The 26,549-nt window shown below is 33.8% G+C and overlaps 1 protein-coding gene across 1 annotated transcript in view; it reads right to left on the bottom strand.

The window, feature by feature from the left end:
• Positions 1-26,549, bottom strand: part of LOC118192828 (adhesion molecule nephrin-like) — a 534,505-nt gene that overhangs the window by 14,017 nt on the left and 493,939 nt on the right. The window contains exon 13 of the mRNA XM_085817751.1: positions 12,132-12,360. Within this exon, the coding sequence (XP_085673877.1) occupies positions 12,325-12,360 (36 nt within the window). The 3' untranslated portion in view covers positions 12,132-12,324. The remainder of the gene's footprint in view (positions 1-12,131; positions 12,361-26,549) is intronic.

Genomic DNA, 26,549 nt, shown 5'->3' on the forward strand with positions numbered 1-26,549 from the left:
TAAAACGCTTCTGTGTTTTCCGATATGGAGAAAATTTTCACTGATAAAGTTTTCCTCTCTCTTTATGGTACGAATCTCAAGGGTATTTTTTCCCTATATAATAAATAAAAGGTTCCCATTTTCCTCTTCACTTTTGAAAGTACTCCGGGGACTTGAAATCTTTCGCAGCTGCTTTTGAGACTTTTTATCGTCGTTTGAGAGATTCCAAATCTTTTATCTTCAAGTGTCATTTCTTCTTTTAGATCTGTCATCAGAAGAATAAAGCCTTCTGATGACAAATCTAGAGTTTAAGTGATAGCAAAATTACAGAAACTTCTCCTTTCAAAGATGAAAATAATTAATTTGAAGCTCAGGATTTTCGAACTCTGATGTCAGTTTTCAAAATTTCTATTAAACTATTTCCCAAAACTATTTGCAATGTATTTATTAATCATCTAAAGAAACATAGGAAAGTTATATAAAACATCGAAAGTCTAAAATAACTCGGAATATTAAAATGTTTAAACCTGTGTGTGGAAATTTGGTATTACTTTTACGGCTTCGGAGACATCAGATGTCTCAGAATGTTTGGCTAAATTGAATTTGATTCGATTAATTTTCAGTTATCTATGCATAAAAGAAAAAATCCTATAATATGTTAAATTGTTGAAAAAAAATCTGATGTGAACACCACATGATGGTCACATGACGGACTATTAAATTATACACATTTTTTGCTGCATTTCATTTAAACGTACTTCCTCGAGTTTTATTAGAGGTATATTTCTCATTAAATTAATTCAGTTCTCACGTCGAAGCAAGGCGAAACTACATAAAACCTCAAAACATCTTCATTAAAAACTGTGAAATATAGAAAAGCATAAAACACCAAATACAGCTAAAAACACTTTAAACGGCAGTTTTTACAATTAAAATTGAAGTTTCTACGCAAGAACAAGTAATTCAGCCAGCGGGCAGGAAGACATATTTTTCGGTGCACAAAGCTGAAAGTTTACTTTCCGTCCCACTCGGCAAAAAACACTGAAGTTGGCGCCCAAACTAATTTAATTCGCTGTTCTGCTAAGAGTTATAAATGTAAACAAATGGCGGTCTCGATAGGCTTAGTACCACTTAAACAACTTTTAAATTGTTGATAATTCTACAACTATTGCATGCAGATTAACTAAAGACATAATAACCTTAATCGAAACATTAAAAATAGTGTAATTTAATCACTTTTAAAGCAAAAATATGCACAATTTACCAACATATAAGAACTAAAAAACTGACGGGGTGGCTATATATATGAATTTAGTGCAACTGATTACAACTAAAAAGTAAGGTGCGCAATTACATGTTATAGCAGTCCCATACGCAAAAATTTCAAAGTTTGGGGCTACTCCTTTTTGAGTTATGCGAGATTAATACATGCGTACGTACAGACGTCACGAAAAAATTTCTTTCAATTCCATTTTAAATCCATCTTTGTACAGAGAAGTAAAAGCATCAAATTATGAATGCCTGGAATTCTGTGTGCAACATATTTATTTAGTTCAAATTAATTAATTCTTATTTCGGAATAAAGAACATTTTCTGGGGAAAAAACATTTAAATGAAATTTTCTGTGTTAAAGAGTATGAACATATTTATTTTACATATCACAAGTATTAAATACAATTGTATAAAAATATTTTTTGAAAAAATATTTTAATACAATTTTATCTGGTAAATTGGAAATATTAATACTATACAGTCAGCTGCAAATGGCTGTTATAGAATATACCTAAAAGCATAGCAATTGAACAGTTAATAAATAACGAAACAAATGAATCGAGTTAAATTTTAAAAATGGTTCTTTGGACATATTATATGACAGTTTTTTTGCATAAGTAATTTAGCTGCATCCAAGTCATTAAATAGAAGTTATTAACCTACGAAATATTTATAATAGTTCTAAAAATCATACTTTCATCATTTTTCGAAAATATTTCATTCCACTGATTGTGGCAGATCAATAATTAGCAGCACGAATGGCCACCAAGATCTTCAGACCTCACACCTCGGGACTTTTGGTGATGGAACTACATGGAATCTCAGGTATATTCCTCATTGGCGGTCCTTTAAAAAAGGTAATTCGCCATCATGTGACAGAAACTCTAAGAAGGCTGAAACCCACTTGGATACTAGGAAAATGTGTCGTGCCACATCTGACTGTAGCCTTCATGAATTACGGCCGTCAAACTCAACATTTAAAATTTTAGCTAAAGAGCGCCTTCGATACGCTGTGGTGGCCGGCAGTTCTATATGCATTAAGAGATGCCAATTGCCCCCGCAATTTAAATAATACTCTTGCACATTATCTGTCCGATCGACATTTGATCATTTCCTATAATGGAGGCCTGGTACATAGATGTCAGACTCGAGGGTGCCCGCAGGGTTCATGTGCGAGCCCCTTTCTCTGGAATGTGACATACAATCTTATCCTTAAGCAGCCATGGCCTGAACATACAACTGTGGTTACTTATGCCGATGATACCGCGTTCATAGTGCGAGGTAGGACTCGTGATCAACTTCAAGCAAACTCACAGGAGACCTGTTCTTTGTTTCAGACTAGATGTGAAGATTTTAAATTGCAAATCTCTGAAGAGAAATCGCAAATTCTGATCATTCCTAAGAAGGGTGGTTCTATGACTCGTCAGCCGAGAATAACCATAAATGGCAAGCGTCTTCGTATTAAACGTGAACTTAAATACCTTGGAATTATTTTCGACGACAAACTCAATTGGATTCCCCATGTGTTAGATCTCAAGAAGCGTACTGCTGTGATTGCTCAACGCCTTAAACTTATGAAGGGAATCCACTGGGGCTTAAATCCACATCTTCTCAAAGTTTTATATGCAACAGTAACTGAAAAGATTGTTTCATATGGTGCTGCAATTTGGGCAGCACCAATGCAAGGACGCAAAGTCCGACATTTAAATAGTATACAGAGACCATTTCTCTTAAATATCACTCGTGCCTTCCGCACATCACCAACTAACGCCCTTGCAGTTGCAGCTGGAGTCTTGCCTTTACCTATTGCGGTTGAAAAAGACGCAGCTTATCAGTTGATTAGACAACTTGGCTGTTCAGTTCAGTTTGGAGATCACTCTTTCTCCTCCCATGATTACGAAGCAGCAATAAACAGAGAAGATCAACACCCCTCCATCTATGGTACGGGTGTTAAAGTTAATCTCAAACCGAGTCATCAAGTTTCTCATGCTGATCTGGTCTTTTATACTGATGGCTCTAAATTGGAAGATCAGGTTGGCTGTGCATATATAGCCATACTGCAAGATCAGACAACTCTTCACCAGTGAAAATTCCACCTGTCTTCTTTTAACAGCGTCTTCCAGAGTGAGGCTATTGCTATTCGACAAGCAATACAAACAATCATTAATCATCGATATTCACATTCCTATGTTCTTACCGATAGTCTCTCCACATTGTATGCCATTTTAAATCCTCTGCATTCTTCCCCCATTATTGTGGACATTCAAAGTAGCTTGTCTCGACATAAAAATCTACACATTTGTTTAGAATGGACAAAAGCTCATGTGGGGAACTACGGTAATGAAACTGTCGATAGGCTTGCTAAAGAAACAGCACAGAATCACGAGATAACACAGACCTTGACGGTTTTACGCCCAGTATCTAATCTAAAACGTCACTTACTTCTCACAGCCATCTCCTTGTGGCAAAATGCATGGAGTTCGGAGGAAACTGGTCGCCGAGCATTTGCCCATGTCCCTAAAGTAGATTTAGACCGATTAATCATGCCACCACAGCTGATCTTCTACATTACGGGCCACGGGCCTTTTCCCTTATATTTCGAGAGACATGGACTCTCTTCCTCAGCACTCTGTAGTTGTGGACAACTGGGCAATCCAGAACACTATCTAATCGATTGTCCACTTACTACTGAATTCCATATTCCTTTTCCACCAACGGATAGGACTGCCTTTAGTCGTTTTTTGATTAAGCAACGGCATCAAGTCAAAAAGATAGTCCGTTTAATTGACAAACTGATGAATCTGGGACTTGATCTTTGTGCCTCATAATATCGACATATGATTGAACTTCTTAAACTGCTTGTATATATTATAACCCATCTACTTTTATGCTTTGAAGTGTTTGTAACCATTGTAATCTATTGTAATCCATCTGTTATAAGTCGCTGTGTATAGCAGCAGTCAAATATTTGTATATTCTCTCTCAGCATCTTTTTCTAAGTGCAATCAGGTAATATTGTCTATAACAGCTGTCCCTGTACCTATGGTACATTTAATACCAGGTGCTGTTTAGTATCTGTATATCTTGCATTTGCCTATTTACCGATGAATAATAATGTTATCTTTTGCATATGCACATTTATTATCAAGTGCTGTTAAATATCTGTATATATTGAATTTGCATATTTATCTGTTGCATATGTATTGTCCTAATAATCTCTTTGTTGTCCACAGCAGCTATCCATGTACTTATGGTACATTTATTACCAGGTGCTGTTAAATATCTGAATATATTGAATTCGCATACTTATCTGTTGCATATGTCCCGTCCTAATAATCTCTTTGCTGTCCATAGCAGCTATGAATGTACTTATGGTACATTTTTTACCAGGTGCTGTTAAATATCTGAATATATTAAATCTGCATATTTACCTATGAATAATAATGTTATTGTCTTTATTTTTATCTTTTGCCCATGTATTATCATACATATAACTGTCTGTATTCCCTCATAATGCACTATGATAATATCTACATTGAACGTATTTTGTATTTTTCACTGTATAATAGTATATAATATCTTGGCGTATCTAGTTGTGCGTATTAATGATACATTGTTTGCCAGTTGCTGTTAAACATCGGTATACCATATACTTGCATATTTGGCTATACATTATACTGTTACTGTCTTCTTTTCATCAATTGCCCATGTAATATCATACATTTAATTCTCTGTGTAATAATAACACTGAATGTATTGGGGTCGCTAGAGATTTTCATTGTATAATATATCCAACCATTATCCATTGTTTTAAATATATCCATTGTATTTATACCAACATTGAATGTATTTTGTGTTTTTCACGGTATAATATATGTTCATAATTTGTGGCATACTTAAGTCTATATTTCATCCTTTACAAATGTATAGTAACACATTTAACTGTCTGCATCAATTTATTTGCTGCATAAGGATCACAGGTGTCATGGCAATTTTAAATGTATATTTGTGTTACCAACACTGAACGTATTTTATATTTTTATTGTATAGTATTGTATAGTATCTACTGTATCGTATCGTATCGTATTGTGGTATTGTTTAGTATTGTACAGTATCTTATATTAGTTGGCTTTATACAGGTTAAATATGTTAATTTTTATTCATTATAATCGTTTAATTAGCTTTTGTATTGTATTGTATTGTAGTATTGTATAGTATTGTATGGTATCTTATATTAGTTATCTTTTATGCAGGTAACTGCATCAATTTATTTGCTGCATTAGGATCACTGGTGTCATGACAATTTTAAATGTATTTTTGTGTCACCAACACTGAATGTATTTTGTATTTTCATCACTAGTGTCATGACAATTTTAAATGTATTTTTGTGTCACCAACACTGAATATATTTTGTATTTTCATTGTATAGTATCGTACAGCATCTACTGTATCGTATTGTATTGTGGTATTGTATCTACTGTATCATATTGTATTGTGGTATTGTATAGTATCTTTTATCAGTTGGCTTTTAGTACAGGTTAAATATGTTAATTTTTTTTTGTATTGTATTGTATTGTATTGTAATATTGTATAGTATTGTATGGTATCTTATATTCGTTAACTTTTATGCAGGCTAAATATGTTATTTTTATTCCTCATAATCGTATAATTAGCATTATTGCATGTTTTTCCCACAATACCACGTGATCAATTGTATAGTACCGATATTGCATTCAGTTACTAAGTTTGGTACGAATCCTGTACCATAATTGGTAGTAACCAATGTATCGACCTTTGTAATCTTAAACACAGTTGCATGCTAAATATATTTTGTATAAAATATTCCTTTTTCCTAACTATTGTTGTACTGTAGGGATTGAATGCGTACCGAGATCAAATTATATTGTACGCTACCTACTTCTTCTGTATCACATCACTACCTGCGGTATTGTAACATGACTTTGTCATAGCGAATATCTAGTTTATTACACTGACTTTCAATATGTTGCTTTGTCAAATATATGTACTTGGCTATGCAATGTATCCCGATACAGTTGTTAGTCTTCTGAATTAAGTCGAATTCTGAATGCTTTACGCATTTCCCATGTATCAGTACTTCCAGTCACACACTGATGGCTATTGTATTATTTTATTTTTATTTCTTTTGGTATATCCTCTGTGTATTGCTGTAATCATTTACATTCATTATGTCACTATGTTCTCTATTTTTATGTTATATTGTCATTAAGTCTAATTCTACTGTCTATATTTTACTCATTGTATATTATTGGGCTGCTCAACATCAGACTGTACTTTAGCTTATGTATATTCTATATTTGTGTGTATTACACCTTTGTAAAATTTTTGCTTATTGTCAAAACTCGCCCTTTTTTGGCCCTGCACGCTTTTGTTATTTTATTTAATAAATGTGGGGCCTGGGCGGTTGTTGGGACTGTCTTTCGTGGGCATTTGGTCTGTTGGACTGCCCCCGGGTTGAATTTGGCTTTGAGTTTGGGAGCCCGGTGCGTGGCGTCTTGTGAATCCTCTTTAGGCTCTAGATATAGGTGGACGTGGTGCTATACCGATTAACCTTTTAGTAAAGGGACAGAGCCCACGTCCTCCGTTGCTTATCGCTTATCGCTTATATGAATTTCTGCCGACACAAATAAAGCACCATTTGCCTGTGAAAAATGCGATTATTCTGGCAATAAAATCTTTTATTATTAAATAAAATATCCCCTGTCAGTTTGTGAATTTCTCTGAAAATCGCACTGTGCTACCATTTATACTTTTGAAATTACTGAATTTTTACTTTTTCTGTTGCTTCTGGATCACCCACTATTTTTGGAAGCAAATGATATTTGTTAAGCAAATTTACCTAAACACACATTAACACGAAACAACAGACCCTCAAATAAATAGTATGTGTCAACAGAGTAACAGTTGAAAAATTTAGATTAAATATGAACTTTATAAATTAATTTTAATACTATTAGTGTATATGAATGAATACTGTAATTCAAGATCATTGAATGAACATAGTTGTATACAAAGCATAAGATGGTCTTTCAGCTCTGTCTTACAAAGTTCAAGTACAAACACTAGAATTCTGAACGTGTAAGTAACCATCTAACGATAAGTTATAATAGTTTATAATACCATAATCAGGAAAATAACCAGTAGTTAACAATTTTTCCCACATATTGGTAGGAAAAGTTACTTATTAAGTTAACAGAAAAAAATATTGTAACACTAACAAATTTGTAGGAAAATATTTTGAGGGATGTTAAGCTAGTATGTAAAGGTTCATTTAAAAAGAAAAATGCTTTATGTTTAACAAAAGACAGCTTACCATTATGCACAAAGTCTGTAATATATAGCAACCTTAGTTAAAATTTATTATAAAAGCTAAGGTTGTAGAGACATTAGCTATTTTTTTGGAAGAAGGAGAAATGAAAAATTAGTAATCGCCTTCGCCGGGAATCGAACCACGGACCTCTGGAATACCTTCCCAGCGTGCAAAACCACTACACCACGAAGGCCGCTAGGAAGGTGGGAGGAATACCTTATATACTCATCCTTTAAAGGGGCTTCTGGGGTTTTTAGGGGACGCAATCTCCAAATCTCGGGTGAGGAGAATCATCATCCACAACCCTCTTAGTTCGGGCGCCACCGTAAAGACATTAGGTATTTTTTGGAAGCAGGAGAAATGAAAATTTAGCAATCGCCTTCGCCGGGAATCGAACCACGGACCTCTATGGTTCACTGAAGACATAAAAACCTTAAAAGGAATATAAGAATTCAATCATAACTCAATCATTTTTAAAGTAAAAAATGCACAATTTGCCAACATAGAAGATTAAAAAGAACTGAACTCGCCAAATCGAGTAACAGAGTGGGTTGACATATATGTATATTTATATGCGTTTGGTGCTGCGGATTGCAGCTAAAAAGGGAGATGCACAACTACATGTTATGGCAGTCCTATATACAAAATATCAAATGTTCTGAAGCTAATCGTTTTTGAGTTATGCGGGATACATACATACAAACGGACGCCACGAAGGAAATCTCTTCTGAATCTATTTTAAATCAGTTTTATAATTCGTTTAGGGAAAAAGAATCTTTTATTCTGTCCTTACGGACAGATGTCACTCCAAAACATCGTTAAATTGCATTCGATAGCGGTCAAAGTGGATATTTTCGTTGAAATATGCTACCCGGAATTTTTCGTGATTACAACACTTTCTTTACTTCGTAGAAGGAAGTAATAAAATAAATTAAAAAATATTTTGGCCCTATTTCAATGTTATTTAACTAGAGTGTCGCGCATCTTAATGAATGCTGTCACGAAAATTTTAAATCAAATTACTTTCGTTTCAACATTATAACTGGAAAAATCAATATTTTCTCCTATGCAAATAGGGCATTTTAATTGTAGAAACTTGCCTAGACCTACCATTAGTACCTTAAACACTGCTTTTTGCACTGACGGCAAGATTACAGGGAATTACAGGGATTACAGGGACGCAGGGAAACACTCCAAATCTCCTAATAATTCTGCATTAAATATAAAGTTTTTTTTTTACATTTATTCTCATTCTCTTAATAATAATTATAATAATAAAAATCATAACGGCAACTATAAATTCAAACTTTGTGTGCCCAAAACACTTCAGATATATCACCAATCGAAAATGTTTGGGAATTATTGTCCTAATTACCATTCTTCATAGCTCAATATTCTCCTAATTTAAATACTAAAAATGAATGATAAAGTTCAGTGATATTATTCATACTCATCCTAAAACTTATGCTTTTGCGAACTGAATCCATTTAGCTCTTACAACGCTGAAGCACAGACCTGTCTTTAGCACATTATAATTTTGCCAGCGTTTCTAGCAGATGACTTTTCGAGCAATTCTGGAACCCATTCATTGAGAAATCCTTTAGTTTAACTTAAAAGTTACTTTTTTCACGTCTATTAGCCTGGATATTTCACGTCCATTAAACCAACATCGGTGTGCAGTCTTATAGTTTTAGCATGACCTGGCATGAAACTAAGAATTAGTATAAATATTTTCCTGAGCACAAAATTTAATCTGCAACTTTATACTAATAGAGAGATTTTTGAAGGAAAAGGAAAGTTAAAAAGAAATTTGGTTCTGCAGATCTGCTTCCATCTGATTATTCTGACCGATGAATGCGCATAAAGTTGATTAATATAAAAATGACAGAGATTAGCCATATCTCTGTTAACGAATATAAAATTTAGACCGAGATTAGCTGTTAGAGAAAAAAAAAGGGAAAAAAAATCAAGCTATCAATAACGATTAGACAGAGATTAACCGTACTTCTGTCAATGAATATAATATTCAGACAGAGATTTAGCGGTATCTCTGTCAATGAATGTAATATTTAGATAAAGATTAGCCGTGTCTCTGCCAATGAATATGATATTTAGACGGAGATTAGCGGTAGCTCTGTCAATGAATGTAATATTTAGACAAAGATTACCGTATCTCTGCCAATGAATATAATATTTAGATAGAGAATTAGCGGTATCTCTGCCAATGAATGCAATATTTACACAGCTTAGCCGTATCTCTGTCAGTGAATATAATATTGTTACGAAATGTACAGGTGCGATAAGATGGCTTCCGCAAAGCAGTTTTAGGGTTGCCATAAAATGGCAAGTGAAAACAGGGTTGCCACAGTTGGCGAGAAATAGCCCATTTGGTGACATTTGGCGACAAAATTAGCGATTTGCCATGGACGGATAGAGAACTTTCTGGAACGAATTCTTAACAGTTTAGCTCAGAACGTTCTCGAACACAAGCCGAAAGCTATATAAACTCTGCTGGTCCGCAGTCAGTGTGTGTGCGCCTCGTCTGGAGAGCTGATTGTCAGTCATTGAGTATGTGCCTTGCACAGAGTGCGAGAGAGTTAGTATCAAGTTGGTGTCTCGTCTAGCGAGTCAATCCCTGCGGAGTCGATCGAGTTGAAAGTCGGTCAGCGAGTGCCGAGTGGGTTGTCGAGTGCACCGAAAGAGTCTTGTAGTGTATCACGGTTAGTGCATCGTCGAAAGAGCGTGTTGAGTTCCGGTAACGACTGAATCGAAGAGTCGCGTGCTGTGCTCTGTGTGTCGTCGAGTGGATCGTGAGTTGTAGCGTGAGAGTCTCGAGAGTACGTGGAGTTCCGATAACGACCAAGCAGAGTAGGGAGTTCTAGTGCTTTGCCGTGAAGCTGTCTCCACCGTGATAGCCTGATAACCTGGAGGCTGTGTCGCTGATCGTGTCAGCGTGTTTATAGTAGTTTATCGACGACTGCAAAAACGTGTTTTGGAGCTGTCCTGACAATACTGGTTAATAAAGTGTGTTTCGATACTTCATCAAGTGTCGTCGTTATTCACTCCAAATCTACAAACCCCGTACGAAACGTAAAGGAAGTTAATAACTTAACAACTTTTGTCAGAAGGAAAACGCAACAATATTTAGATAGAGGTTACTGGTATCTCTGCCAATGAATATGATATTTAGATAGAGGTTAGCCGTATCTCTGCTAAAGAATGTAATATTTAGACAGATATTAGCAGTACCTCTCTCAATGAACATAATATTTAGACAGAACTTAGGTGTATCTCTGCCAATGAATATAATATTTAGACAGAAATTAGCCACATCTCTGTCAACGAACGCAATATTTAGTTTATTGGACTTGTATGATCCAGTTTTTTGGAGAGTATGTGACTTATTGTCACTGGGCTATGAATACCAGAAGGTCTCGAAAGCTGAAAATCGTAATGCAATCAGGACAAAGAAAAAGACTTCAACGCAACTTGACGAAATTCCTAAATAATTCCTTTATTTAGAGAAATAATGAAAACTTTGTTGTAGAATATTTAATTTAGCTAATATTATATAGGTTTAATAATATATATAGGGTTTACCTTATTAAATAAGCAATTATTCTAAATTTTACAATTTTTTCTGAACTCCTCAATTTCCCGTCGCATTTCCTAGCTAGGATGCAAATTAAGTTAAAGTGAGAAAGAGTATTTAAACGGGTGAAAAAAAGTTAGTTAGAGCGTGATTTCGCTAGCATAGCGCACGTTGCTAATTTGTCCTTCCTACTGTTATTCTGAGTTGCTGATACGCCTTCTGGTGGTTTTGTTAAAGTCTATTCGCCGGTGTAAGTTACTGAGTCGGCCTGTTAGTCTTATGTAGTCTAGCACTACTCTTTCGCTATTTAAATTCATTGTAAAATTATTCTTAAGTTCCCACCGCAAGTAGTCGATGTTATTGTGAGCACGAAGTATCTGCATTTTTGTTAAAGAGTTTAATCAAAGTAAAAGGGCAATTTAAACCCTTTCCTCTTCGTGCTATTTTTCCATGCCTGCGCTTGGGTTAGCAGTAGATCATATCTTTGAATGTGCAAAAAGGGTGCTCATGAACTGCTAACATTTTAAATTTCATAGGATTTGAATGATTTATAGAGCTTGATAATAAAAAATATAGTAAATTAAACTGAACCAATAAAATTTCTAATATTTTTTATATCACTAAGAACTAAACAATGGATATTTAAATTTATACCACAATTCTTGATAAGAGGAAGCATATTTTTCAGTTATCTGGTAAGTAGATTTTATCTTCAAAATAAAATCTACCAGATAACTTTAGAGAAATCTTGAGCCCTGATTACTATTTATGTAGATTATAAGGAGTTGTTAAAGGAGAATTAAACAAAAAGCTTTTAAATGCTTCATATGTTGCTTTATCGGACAACACATTCTAACTAAGAAAATTAGAAATTTAATTAGATCTTTAACAAGATATATTCAGCTATTCAAGCAAAGTGCAAAGAATGTTTAAGTTTACCAGCTGTGTCCCAGTTCTCCAATAAACTCCAATAAACCTTCCCTGGCTTTTTCCGCTTGTAAAGCACCTGTCTTCTTCTGTTAGCAAGACTGCTTTTTCTGTTTAGATTTACTGATTCAAGTTTGTTCTTGAACTCCGAATAATGATGATGTATCGATGATTCCGGTGTTTTCCGATGTTTGAGTTGGCCTCGTCACCGTTCGATCACGGGAATAATAACTTCCAGACCCTATCAAAAAGAGTTATATATTATTGTAAAAGATAATACAACTATTACATACACTGCTTTAGCATTTTTTTAAAGCCATTGAAGTAAAATGATGAGGAAAAAGAAAGAAAAAATGACGTTTCTTTCTAATATATATTAACATATATAAATTATATATTTGTATTATATTAACATATCTACATTAACATATATTTATAATATAACATATATAAATATTCTAACACAGTTTATATGCTACTAAATAACAAATCCTATATATTTATTCCTTCTAAGGTGCATTATTTGCTTGGAAGTAAAAGACACGCACCAGAATCAAATATCACATTAAGTAATGTACAGGGTGAACCAAAAGTCTGTTGACATTTAAAAATTCAATAATTCACGGAATAAGGTAAGTAGAGAAGTAAAAACTGACGTATTTGACACGTGCTTTTGTTATTGAAAGAAAGAAAGGAAAGCTTTCAGATTTTATATTACGCCCAAAGAGGCGTTTTTTAACTTTTTGTGTGTTACCTTTATTTATTAAATATCATGTTCTTCGCATTTAAACCATAAAATTCAATTTAGTAACGATATCGCAAAATAATTTAAAAGAGCATACCTTTAGAATTTCCAATACGCAATTTCGCGCGCTGCAGATAAAAATGTTTCTTTTTTCCATACAATGTTGCCATGGATCGCTTTGAAATCGTTGAGTTTGTTAATCAAAATTTCGTTAAAGTTTTATAAAATATGAAATAGATCATAAAACAAATTCCAAATTTGCACCTCCAGATGCCCATATTCGGCTGGAGATATTCAAAATTTGATGTCTCTAGATACTGTTTTTTTTCACAATGCGAGGAACATATATACATACAGATTTTCATTACTTAATTTCCTTAAAAATAATAAGGGGTTATAATATTTGGTGGCAACAATTTGAAAAGTTATATGCCGTTTATAGCGGACGACGCAAAATCCCGTTTCGAGACGTTAACGCTTTTTTGGGCTAAAATTAAAGAAAGAATTAAAATAACTTGAGAATTACATTAGCGTAAAAGAAAGAAGAATATATATTTGGCTGAATTTACAAATGGTGTTATTATTAGATAACAAATGAATTGATAAATTCTAATGCAAAACGATATGGATCGTAAAATGTAATTAGCATAATGTAACGAAGAAATGATTTTGCAAATAAAACTTAATTTCTTACGTCTTTCTCTTAAGTCCCAAGAGTACGTTATACGTAATTAAATCCCACTGAATTGAAATATTTGTTATTGAAATGATTGTATTTTCTTAACCTTAAATTTCATAGAGGAAGAATTAACTGCCACATGCATGAAAATACAGATACAATTTACGCACTTGTGGAGCACAGAAATAAGTCTTAGCAAGAAAAGTCCTTTGGGGAATTGACAAAAAGTGACTTAATTTTTATTTCTAGAGGGATGAATATCATCGGGTCACATGTATTTGAGTCGTATTTTAGAAATGAAAAATCTGATGTGGTCACCACTTGACTTTCTTTTATGGCCTACTAAATTTTACTCATTTTTTACTGCATTTCAATTAAACTTCTTTCCTCGAATTTCATTAGAGATACATTTCTCATTCAATTAATTCAACTCTCATTTCACAACAAGGCAAAGAAACATAAAAGCTCAAAATATCTTCATTAAAAATTGTAAAATACAGAAGAACACAAAACACCAAATACAATTAAAAGCAGTTAAAAAATTGCAATTAAAATTAGAGTTTCTACGCAAAACAAGAAATTCGGCCAGAGGGCAGAAAGACAGAGATTTTCGTGCTCAAATCTGAAAGTTTACTTTTGCACTCGGCGTACTCGGCGAAAAGGCACTGAAAGTTGGTGTACAAACTGACGTAATTCACTATTCTACTAACAGTTTCAAATGTAAACATATGGGGGCCTCGTTAGGCTAAGCAGCGGCACTTAAACATTTAAATTGTTGATAATTCTACAACTATTGCATGCAGAATAACTCAAGCCATAAAAACCTTAACCGTAACAACAACAACATAACTGAATCACTATTAAAGCAAAAAAACCCCACAATTTACCAACGTATAAGAATAAAATAACTGAGCTCACTGAGCTGGGTAATACAGCGGGTATATATATATATATATATATATGACTGGTGCAGCCGATTGCAACGAAAAAGGGAGGTACACAACACTACATGTTATAGCAATCCCATATACAAAATTTCAACGTTCTGAGGCTACTCGGTTTTGAGCTACTCGGTGATAGATACATAGGTACGTACATACTTATGTACTAATGTCAAAATTTATCTGTTCTAAATCTATTTTACAATCTGTATTAGGAAAAAGAGTCCTTAATTCTCTCTGTACGTAGAGGTATCACTCACAAACATCGTTCAAATGATTTCGAGAGCAGTGGAAATGAATGTTTTCTTTTAAAGCTGATACCCGAAAGTTTTCGCGATTACAATGCTTCCTTTAGATCGTAGAAGTAAAAATGGAAACAGTAAATGAATTTAATTAATATTAGATTATATATATCATAGTTTACAATTTAATCACGAAAATAAAGACGGAATGGATGCTAAATGAATATATCCATAATTTCGAAGCATGGAATGCAGCCAAAAATGGCATGTGAACAAAGATGAAAATGTAAAGTATTTCCTGTTAAGAATTAGTAGTAATCTGAATTACTAGCAGAAATTAGTCATTAACAGAACCATCCTATGACTCAATTCATTTTTCGTGAAGGAAGAAATAACAAGTAAGGTAAAATTACTCTGGGCATGAAGTTAATGCTTTAAATCAACTTTAAATGAAGTAAGAGATAATTTCATTCATTTGGCAGCTCAAACGAATTACCGAAAGGGTTAAAAGTTTAAGACTAGATGATAGAGCTTAACTCATGGATTTTAGATATAATGCACAGAAAGTTAGGTCGAACAGTTATCTTCACCACGTAAATACTGGTGCATGTTAAAAATCTAAAATTACTAACCACTTGAAAACGAAAATAGTTAACTAAATTTTCAGATTCTACGAAAATGAAACTGATTTGAGTTTCAAGAAATTGATTATATATGAAATAAATCGTAGTTCATTAATTAGAAATGCAAAAATGTTTCACTCAACGTGGGCGGAACTGAGCAAAGTCGTTCTGTCACCCGTATAGTGTCACCTGTCACCCAAGGCTGTTGCCAACGATAGGTGCAATCTCAACTCCTTGCCACGATGAGTTTCGTGGGCTTGCTCTGATCCCAGACAGCGAGATAAGTCAACATTAATAACAACAACAGCCTGAGAAATCGCATTTCGAAAATTTCTCATTTTTAACAGCATTTTGGCTCATAACGTGACACAGGAAAGAGATATCTTCTCAAAAACCATGGTTTTTACATACATGAATTGAGAACCTTAAGAACTGGCCACATGCTGTACAAACTAGTGTCTATAGACTGACGGTGAAGTTTTGAGACTTATTCTCTTATTCGGAAACAGATGACTGTCTTTATCCTGTATTTTTTCCATTTTGAGCCCTTCACGCTGAATTACACGTTTCACATAATTTAAAAAGGATTAAAAAATATGAAACGGGTAATTTAATGACATCCGCTTTAGCAATTGAGGAGTAGCGGTTTTCATTTTCTTATGGGTAGAAACTTATTTTAGAACAAAGGCATCTTCAGCGTTGAGAAAGTCTTGAAATTACAGAAGTTGAGAAAGTTCCGTAAATGCCTAAGCATCAATATGGAGCAGTGCATTTTCCAGGAGATAAACCTCTATTCCATGAGCAAATTCGATCTTTTCTTTCTCGGGGCTCCACATAAAAGATTTCCAAGACCTTCAAATAAAAGTCATTGATCAGTTTCTGACAATAGGTGTGCAGTTTTGACATTCGTAACCGTAAAAAATATGCAATTTGTGTATTACCGCCTTTAAGTATCTTTACCATTTACACACTATGCATAATATTTTATTGCCTATTATATATATGGATAAATATTTTATTGCCCTATTTTACGTACTATATTGTTTCATATGTTTCATTACCCCTTTTCCCCAAGCTTAAGGTAAAATTCAATTACATTTCAACAATACTTTATACTGGTGGACTGGTGGCTTTCTCATTCGTTACGGCAAAAATGCAAGGTATTTTCACTTGCTATGAACATCATGGCTATTTAATTACAGGTTTAAGCACAATGATAAATAACCTTGCAGAGGCATTAAGAGTTTTTTCATTCTAAGCAGAAAACACAAAAAATGAGCAATGCCCTCACCGGAACTCGAACCTGGATCTCTCGAATACGCGCCGAGTGTGCTACTATTACACCACGATGGCATGCAAGTACAAGTGATGGGGGACGTGGGAACTGTGCCTCTACCATACTGGTTAATCAGAACAGCATCACGTCCACCATTAACTAGAACAGCCCCAGATGTCAAGATAGGGGGGGGCACACTGGCGCCTCGCCGATTTAGTATGCATTGATTATATTTATAAATACAGTGTCATATACATATTGTTCAAAATACACATTACAAGATTTCCTACGGTGACCTTGATAACAATTATAATTACCCGCACAAATTATAGTTACACATATTGTTACATTGAATAATACTTTGACAATATATGACTTGCTTAAAATATACCTTGAAGTACGTTTAAAATATGCATAGAAATATGAACACTGTATATTGGGATACGCGTGATGTAACACTGATTATACATCACATATATATGCAGTAGCTACCTAATATGTAAATATATAACAATAAAACAGGGTAAATATATAACATTAAGCAGTTCAGGATACATTAGGACATAGTAGAGAATACAGTACTCGTTGCAAAATGATTATATATATCATAGTGATTTGTCTTGGATGTATGAAATCACATATAACTTGGATTACACTAAGATTACAACGATGGCATGCAGAAAGAAGCAAAAATCCCCCTTTTAACGGCGACTGGGGACCCAATCGCCAAATCCTGGTGGTGAAAAATCATCATCCGCCACCATTTAGTTCGAGCACCACTGTAGAGACATTAGGTTTTTTTGAAGCAGGAAGACACGAAAAATGTGCAATGCCCTCGGCAGGTCTCACTCGCCAGGCCGAGTGTGCTACTGTTACTCCACGAGGGCGTCCAGAAAGGAGGGAGAAAATACCCCGTAAACTTAATTAAATCGAATATAGGGTTTTCCTGTCTACTATTGGGAAAAAGAAACAGACATTCTCAATATTTTACCATCAGTTCTCTTGTTTAATTTCTGACAAATGATGATTAGGCATTGAGACGATAAATTTCACTTTGCGTTTAGTCCCCAATGAATTTCTCTTCCTACTATTTTTTTGTTTTCATTGGCAATTTTGTTTCATACATCATACGAACAGGAAAAAGGAAATCAAAATTGAACCTGCGATTTTTTTAAATATTTAAGGGAAAAGAAAGAGCTACAGACACTCTTTCCTTAATTACTGCTATTTGGAGCACTCTAATGTAAGCGCAAGTACAAGTGGATATTCTCTCTAACATCAAAGCTTTCACTTTTCGCTTCCAGGATTAAAAGAAAGTTTCTTCCCTTTCACGCGTGCAATTAAGGTGGCTCCTAGACGGTGTTTTTTTAAAGACGTCGATCAATGAAAAATTTCAAAAGAGGTGTACACTTTATTTTGAAATTCTTATTTGCTGTCCGAGGAATATATGCGAAATAGCATTTGTATCTGGTAATTGAACATGCATTTCGGAACTCGCACTGCTATTGTGTGAGGAGTTCAATACTTACAGCATAATAGCTAAATTGAGTAACGAAAACTATTCAGAACAGATTAAAAAATATTCAAGGTTTTTGATAGCATCTAAATTAAAAAAAGATTTGATGCTAAAAATCGATGAAAATTAAAAAAAAGCATAAAAACGTGAGCATCCACTCTTCCCTCCCCCCAAAAAAACCTTTCCGTTTTTGAAGTAGTTTTAGAGTTTAATACATTTGGATGGCGTGAGATTTCGTTTTGTATAACTGGCAAAAATAGCGGTATATATTTCTGTAAATGAATTATTAAAGAACGCTTTTCAGGCTTCCAGATTATTAGATGATTTTAAATAAGTGTTAAAGTTGATAATCGACATTTCTTTTGAGGATAATTTTAGAATTTAATTTTATTTTTAAAACAACTCAATATAAAAGCATCTGCAATATATTTTTCTCCTTTTCCCCTTACAAGCAAGGACAAAAATATACAAGTAAAACAAATTACTATAAATAATTCTGAAAAGTATTTTGTTAAAGGAAAAACCTACAAATGTTTTCGAAATTAAAGTTTTTATTTGTTTAAATTATTTAATTAAAGAGTCGAAATAACAGAGGCTCATTTTGATTCGTTATAAAAAATCGCCTGTTGGAAAATTTTTGTTTAACTGCAACTATATTTTTGAAAGCGTAAATTATCCTCTGCTATTTGACAATTTTGTTATCATGTAAACTGGCACTTCTAAAGAAGCAATAGAGGGAAGGTTATATTTGTGTTCTTTTCGAAGAGAATTATTGGTATTTAGTTATTAAAAATGCTACGAAAGCCAGAAGTTTTTGGCATCTAAAGCAACGATAGATAATTTGGCCAATAAGAGAGGAAAAACAACGTCAAAACTTGCTTTGAGAAGAACCATTGTTCAAAATACATATCAAAGGATGGAAGGTTTCGAATGTGAACACGCTATTGTAAGGTATTTTTCCCGCCTTCCTAGCGTGCCTTCGTAGTGTAGGGGTCAGCACAGTGAGCCGGTATTTCAGAGGTCCGTGGTTCGATTCCCTGCGAAGGCGTTGCTAATTTTTCAATCTCTCTTGCTTCCAAAAAATACTAATGTCTGTACAATGGCGCCCGAACTAAAAGGGTTGTGGATGATGACTCTCCACACCCAGGATTTGGCGACTGGGACCCCAATCGCCCTTTAAAAGTGGAAGTATGTAAGGTATTTCATAAAAAAGAAATCCATTCATTATGATCAAAGTGGAAAACAAACTTTGAATATGTTCAAAGAATCTAAAAAAAGTTTTACAAACGGATTCATGATTGTTGTTGGCTTTTGATAAAACGACAAATAAACATTAAAGAGAGTGCACAAAACTATTAAAGTCAACTCCACACATTATCAGAAAAATATTTTACATTCAGTTTTCAAATATAAAATACCTTCTCGTTACCCATGGTGCCATCAATCAGTAAAACTGCATTAAGACAAAGCAAGCAGCCGCACATCAAAATCCACTGGAACAAGAAAAGTGTATCAAGGTACTCATATCCTTACTTAATCTCTTGATGTATCATACATGGATTTTTTTGGGCTTTTGGATTTTTAAAAAGCGAATTATTTTAAACTTCGACCTACAACCCTTCTTGGACTTTTGAAAGCTGTTCTAGAGAAATCGGATAAAATACAGAGGCTGTTCGCACAATTTTTAGACGATTTTGGTAAGCGGTAATAAAAACTCGTTTGCTGCAAAAGAAGAAATTGCAATTGTACTATGTTTTTAAAAGTCAAAATTATCGTCTGTGGCTTGAAAGTTTTGTTTTTATTCAAAATGGCGAATTTAACAAAGCAGTGGTTCGAGGGCTACATTTACACTCTTTCCAAAGAGAAATATGCATACTCCGTTATCCAAAAACGATGTGAGAGTCATGGTTTTGTGATATCTAAAGCGTCGATAGGTAATATCATCAACAAGAAAGGAAACAAACGTCAAATTGGAGCCTCAAGTGGAACAAAAATTCCAAACAAGTATCCAAGGAAAAAACGGACATCTTCGACTATTGCAAATGTACGTTGTTTAATGTTAAAAGAAAATCCCCCTAGTCAAAGAACAGTTGCAAAATCATTAAAATGCTCGGTGTCCACTGTAAACAAAATTATAAACGTTGATTTAAATCTTAAGAAAGCGAAAAAACGCAATGTGCATCGTCTTCTTCCAAAGCATATTGCTCAACGCAGGACACGTTGCAGAATTCTATATGAGAAACACTTATCCAAAGAAAAATGGAAAACAATTGTCACAATAGATGAAGCATGGGTGTATTTAAATGATTGTAACAAAACAAGAGCCACTTATTATCCTTAAAGGGGAGAAAAAAATTAAGTACTTGGTTCAAAGAATTGAAAGAAAGTTTTTCTAAGGGATTCATGACTGTTGCTGGTTTTTCTTATAATGGCAAGTTAAAAATAAAGAGAGTGCAAAAAAATGTCAAGATTAACTCCAAATACTATCGGGAACATATTTTATCGCCAATTGTTCTGAATGAAATACCATCGCTTTACCCACAGTGCCATCGATCTGTGAGACTCCATCAGGACAAAGCTAGCAGTCACACATCAAAATCCACTGTAAATTTCCTAAAAGAAATGGAACAAAAAACTGGTATCAAGGCCATACCCTTCACTGATATCCCTACGAAATCTCCCGATGTGTCACCTATGGATTTTTGTGCTTTCGGACTTTTAAAAACTGCATTATCCAAACGTTGTCCCAAAACTCTAACAGGACTCTGGAGAGTTGTTCTGGAGAAATGGGATAGAATACCTCTTCTGCCACTTCAAAAGGCATTATTATCCTGGAAATTGCGGTGTCAAAAGATAGTTCAAAATAAGGGATGTCAAATAGAACATTTAAAACACAAGAACTGTTTTTTAGTGTGTGATTATGGCAAAGTCTCGAGGGCTATCTGCCTAAGGGGAGGGATGCCTTCGTGGATGACGTTCTAAGGGAAACTGGCTCGTATACATGTTTCACATGGGGAAAACCCCGAAAACGCCCATGCAGCCAGTCCACTCGCGGGATTCGAACCTCGGACCGAACTACCAGTGTTCAGCGACTTTACGCTCGGCCGCTGGTAAGCCTTTAAAACACAAGAATTTTTTGTAATTTAGATTTTTGTAAATACAATATACATCGTCTAAAAAAGGTGTGAACAGCCTCTTTAGTTACCTCTTCCGTTACTGAAAAGAACTGAATTGTGTTCGAAATTAAGGTGTAGAAAGATAATGAAGAATAAGGGTTATCAAATGGAATTGTTAAATACACAGGAAGAATATTTCAAAGCAGTAATTATCGTATAAACTATCTTACTTCATAATTTTCCAACTTTTGATAAGCTTTACAAAGTTGACATTATTTTTTAAAAAATAACACGAGAAAATGGTACCTGCGCCATAAAATTTTGCATTACGAAAGACATAAATAAAAAAAAAACATAAATTCTTATACAATCTATGCACTCCGCTTGTCAAAATTCATAAACTTTAAGAACAGGAAAAGATTTCTCAATAAAATTCTAAATGAAAAACAAAAAACAGAATGAAACGTTCGGTAAATTTATTAAAAAGCAACTAATTTGGGTTATAAAGAGAGAACTAAACTGTTTTAGACAAATGAAATTTAGTTCAACGATATTAATTAATACAATTTAAGCAGGATTTAAATATTGTTTAGACATCATTGACAGCATTTTGATAGCATTTAAAAATTGTTATCAAAATGAATTATGAATTCCCATTACCTACCACAAATTAATCCTTTTACGGTTATTTGTCACAACAAATAAAAGTACTCAAAGATTTTGCTGCAAATTTTAGACTCATTTTGATAAAAGCAGATAAATTGTTAAAGGCTATTTTGTAATTTAAATTGTTATTAAAGAATGATTTATTAATTTAAATTCAGTTTTGAAATAAATAAAGACATGAGTCCTCTTTGATAAATGTGAAATGTTTTCAATTTATTCATGAATTAGTGAAAAAAATCTGATTAATATCTCCCGACTCTTACTTGATATAAATACTTCTGAGAGCTGTTTATAGCTTCTGTAAAGGTGATGCCTTTTCAATTTAAGGATTTCAAGTAAGTTCTTTGTCTAATACTCGGGGATCTGATATATATATACATCTGAAGCAATGTAAAATAGCTAAAACTGAGTTTTATACCTTGCTGGTGTGTTCGTTAATTTACCCCCAAAACTAATCATATTTGCAGTGCACGCAAAACTAAGAAAATTTTGCGCAGCCAGACTGTTCAACTATCTAGAACCGAACCCGAGGTAAACTATCAGTATCCTGTTTCTCTAGCAAGTAAAGGAAAACGAAAGTGTGATGGAAGGGTCAATAGTTCGGTACGAGAATAATAACAGATCGATAGTTCTTAAGTTAAATTTCTGATGAAAGCATAGCTTTCAATTAGATTAATGCACAGATCTACAAAATTTGACGTGTTTGGTTAGCATAAACTAGCATCAAAATTCTAACAAACGTTAAGCAAATTATCGCTATGAATTAAAGTGTTTAGAGAATGTTTAACACACCTTTTTACGTTAAGCAAATTATCGCTATGTCTGGACAGAACTAAAGAGTTCAGAGAATGTTTAAGACACCTTTGTACTTTAAGCAAATTATCATTATGTCTGGACAGAACTAAAGGTTTTAGAGAATGTTTAACATACTTTTTTACATTAAGCAAATTATCGTTATATCTGGACAGAACTAAAGGTTTTAAGGAATGTTTAACACACCTTTTCATACTGAGCAAATTATCGCTATGTCTGGAGAGAACTAAAGGTTTTAGAGAATGTTTAGCACACCTTTTTACGTTAAGCAAATTATCGCTAACTCTGGCTAGAACGAAAGGGTTTAGCGAATGTTTAACATACCTTTTTACATAGAGCAAATTATCGCTATGCCTGGAGAGAACTAAATGATTTAGAAGATTTTAGAGAATATTTAATACACCTTTTTATTAAATCAGAACAGTGAACATGCAGCCTAACCGGGATAGAATTTCTTTGGAATCAGCAATACTTCTCTTGTTTTAATTATTTACATTTTAATTTGCAATTCCAGTGTATTTATTTACAAATTCCAATTAAAAATTACCACAATAGTACACTTGCTTTCTAAATTTCATTTCTCATTTTCTAGGAGATAATTTTCCTTTATATTCTCTATTACTTTATTAAATTATAGTTAATTAACATGTAATGAAAGCAAACTTAAAAGAAATGACGTAAAAATATTGAAACTGTAAATGTAGAATGACTCTTTTTCGTAGATGCTGATCCGTTATAAAAAACAAACTTGGAAGCCGATTCAGATTAAATATTTATCTTTATTTTAGAAACATGTTGTAACCACAAACATCTTGGCCCTGCCTGTTTTATAACTTTTACATTTTTGATGGCTTTGCAATAAGACGAGAACAGAAGCAGCAGTCCAGCTAGGCCGAAGTCAAGCAAGTTGTGTTCAGGATGAAATCTTAATTCAGAATGAGTTAGTTTCGGTTCTCAATGCATTTGATCGGATAATTAGTACTGCTGCAAAATTATTATTGGCATTTGTATCATCAGCGTTATGTAAGAGTCATATGACATGGATTAGTCTCGAAACGATGAAGTGCAGAAACAATTATTATTTTTAAAATAGAGAGGCGAAGTAAAGAAATTAACACTAAGCATTAAGGGACTAATGCTAATTTAAATTATAATTTATATTTACATAATTTTTATCTTGCATATTCCTCTCCTTCAAAGAGAAAAGTGAGTAGCGACAAAGAAGCCCTTTGAAAGAAAAAGCGTTAAAGCAGTAACAAATGAAAAGCAAAGTAAATCATAAAATTTTGACCAACATAATTAATTAAATTACTGTAAAGTATAATTTTTGACTATACGTTTTTTTAAAAAAGTAAATATAATTTTTAGAATCCTATTAAAATTTCAGTATTGCAGTCCAAAATTCTTACTGTTTTAGAGTCCACATAATCATAATTCTTCAGGGAACGTTTTTGTTCTCAGAGGGTATAACAAACGAAAAACGTTTGCATAACCATTCTAATTACCCAACACATATAAAAATTTATGACATCAATTTTCATATTGATAAATTAAATTTTAACATCATAATTACATAGAAGTAATAGTATGTTTAAATTTTTCCACAACAGAAAAGGATAAAATGAAATTTATTTTTTCACAAAATGTAAAATAAAATGCACTAACAAAATTAATAAATGCGAAAACATCAAATAAAAATATCAGAATATTTGTGTTTTAACCGTTAAGAATAAAAAAAAAAAAAAAAAAAAAACCATAAATAATTCATACACTTGACCGAAAGAAAATAATTATGGAAGAACATGCATAAGGCTGAATATTAAAACACAAGAATCAGAATCAAACTTGTGACTGGAACGCCGAATCATTTTGTAGTTGATTTTGAGCACTCTTATTGACTCTGGAGCACTGATTAAATCTCAAATGAGTGTAACTTTCAAGCAGGGACTTCCGACACAGATATGTCCAGATTGTCGACTCATTGTAATGAAGCAGACACTTAGACTTGATGATGTTGTAGAATGTTGATTGCAGAGAATGTGTAGATATTAATCCATAATGAAAAGCAAACTTGGCAGCCCATCCAGATTAAATATTCATCTTTATTTTGAAAAACCCTCACGGCCGTGGAACCCAGAAGGAAGATAAGTGTAAGGAGAAAATAGGGAGGCAAGAAAGATTTGAATAACGATCAAGATATCGCAAAATGGCGATAGTTGTCAAAGACAAAGAGATCAAGGCATCGCAAAATGAAGTCTGGAGCATGTGGGAAGGAAAATAAGTCATAACTTTGAGAAAGCAAGTAAGGTGTGTTTCGGATTAAATAAATCCTCATTCAGAATGAGTTAATTTAGCTTCTCAATGCATTTAATTGGATAATTAACATTGCTGTAAAATGAATGGGTGTTTTAGTTCCATTTACATCACCAGTGTTATGTAAGAGATACATATATGTCCTAGAAATGACGCAGAACAGAAAAAGATTACTATTTTAAAAGAGAGGGGAAATAAACAAATTAACATTAAACATAAGGGGCCATTACTAATTTAAATTACAATTTATACTTATATTTTTTTAACCTTACCTTTAATTTTACACTTTACCTAACACACATACACATATATATGTAATAAAATCAAAAGCGTAGAAAGCAAGTGCGTTTATGTTCAGGGTGAAATCTCAAGTCAGACTCTGTTAGTTTTGGTTCTCAATGCATTTTGATTGGATAGTTAATATTGCTGTAAAATTACTAGTAGCTGCTTGAGTTTTAGTTCCATTTACATCATCAGAATTATGTAAGAGTCATAGAACATGAATTAAACTAGAAATGACGCAGTACAGAAAGAGGTTACTATTTTTAAAATTGAGAAGGAAAATTTAAGTTGCTAATTTAATATTTTACATATTCTTTATTTTTCTTTCATATATAATTGAATAATATATATAATTCAATAAGTGTATTTATATTGTTAGGAAATGTTCACCACGCGGTAAGATAGCTTTCCCAAAAAGCAGGTTTAGGGTTGCCAGAAAATGGCAAGGGATTGAGGGTTGCTAGATTTGGCGCGAAATCGCCCATTAGCGACAAATTTGGCGATATATCATGAACGGATGGAGAAACCTTCTAGAAGGAATTCTTACCGTTTTGGCCCAGAATGTTCTTGAAGACAGGCCAAAAGTTATATTAACACGTTGAGCGCGGCGCCGAATTTGCTGTCGTTTCCGCTCAGCCGGCAGCGAGCTAAGCTGTTTTTTTTTAAGAATGTTTCAATACATTTCATTAAAACTAAATTTGATCACATTTCATTGAGACTATATTTATTTTTTAACGTTAATACTGTCGGTCCCGGGGACCGACGCCAGCCAAACGAAAATTCCAGTGCCGGTCTCCAGGGACCGACGCCGGCCACACGGAAAGTTCACTGCGGCGCTCAACGTGTTAACCCTGCCTGTATGCGGAGTAGAAGTGTATCGAGTTGATCGTCAGTCTGGTGTATCGTCAATCTAGTTACGTCAGTCTACCGCGTGTTGGTGCATCGGTTGAGGCTATCGAGTTCATTGCGAGTTGTAGCGTGGGGTGTGTCAAGAGTACGTTGAGTTCCGAGAACGACCGAACCGAGTCGGGAGCTGTACTCTACTACTTTGTCGTGAAGTTGTCTTCACCGTTATAGTCTGATAGCTGAGTTGCTGATTGTTTTAGCGTGTTTGTCGTAGTTTTCCGACGGCTGTAAACGTGTTTCTGGAGCTGCCCTGAGTAGTACTGGCTAAATAAATTGTGTTTTGTAACTTCATCAAGTGTCGTCGTTAATCAC

This window comes from Stegodyphus dumicola, chromosome 5 (assembly GCF_044657685.1).
Source record: "Stegodyphus dumicola isolate Sdum_Otavi_A_Nest chromosome 5, ASM4465768v1".
NCBI lineage: Eukaryota > Metazoa > Arthropoda > Arachnida > Araneae > Eresidae > Stegodyphus > Stegodyphus dumicola.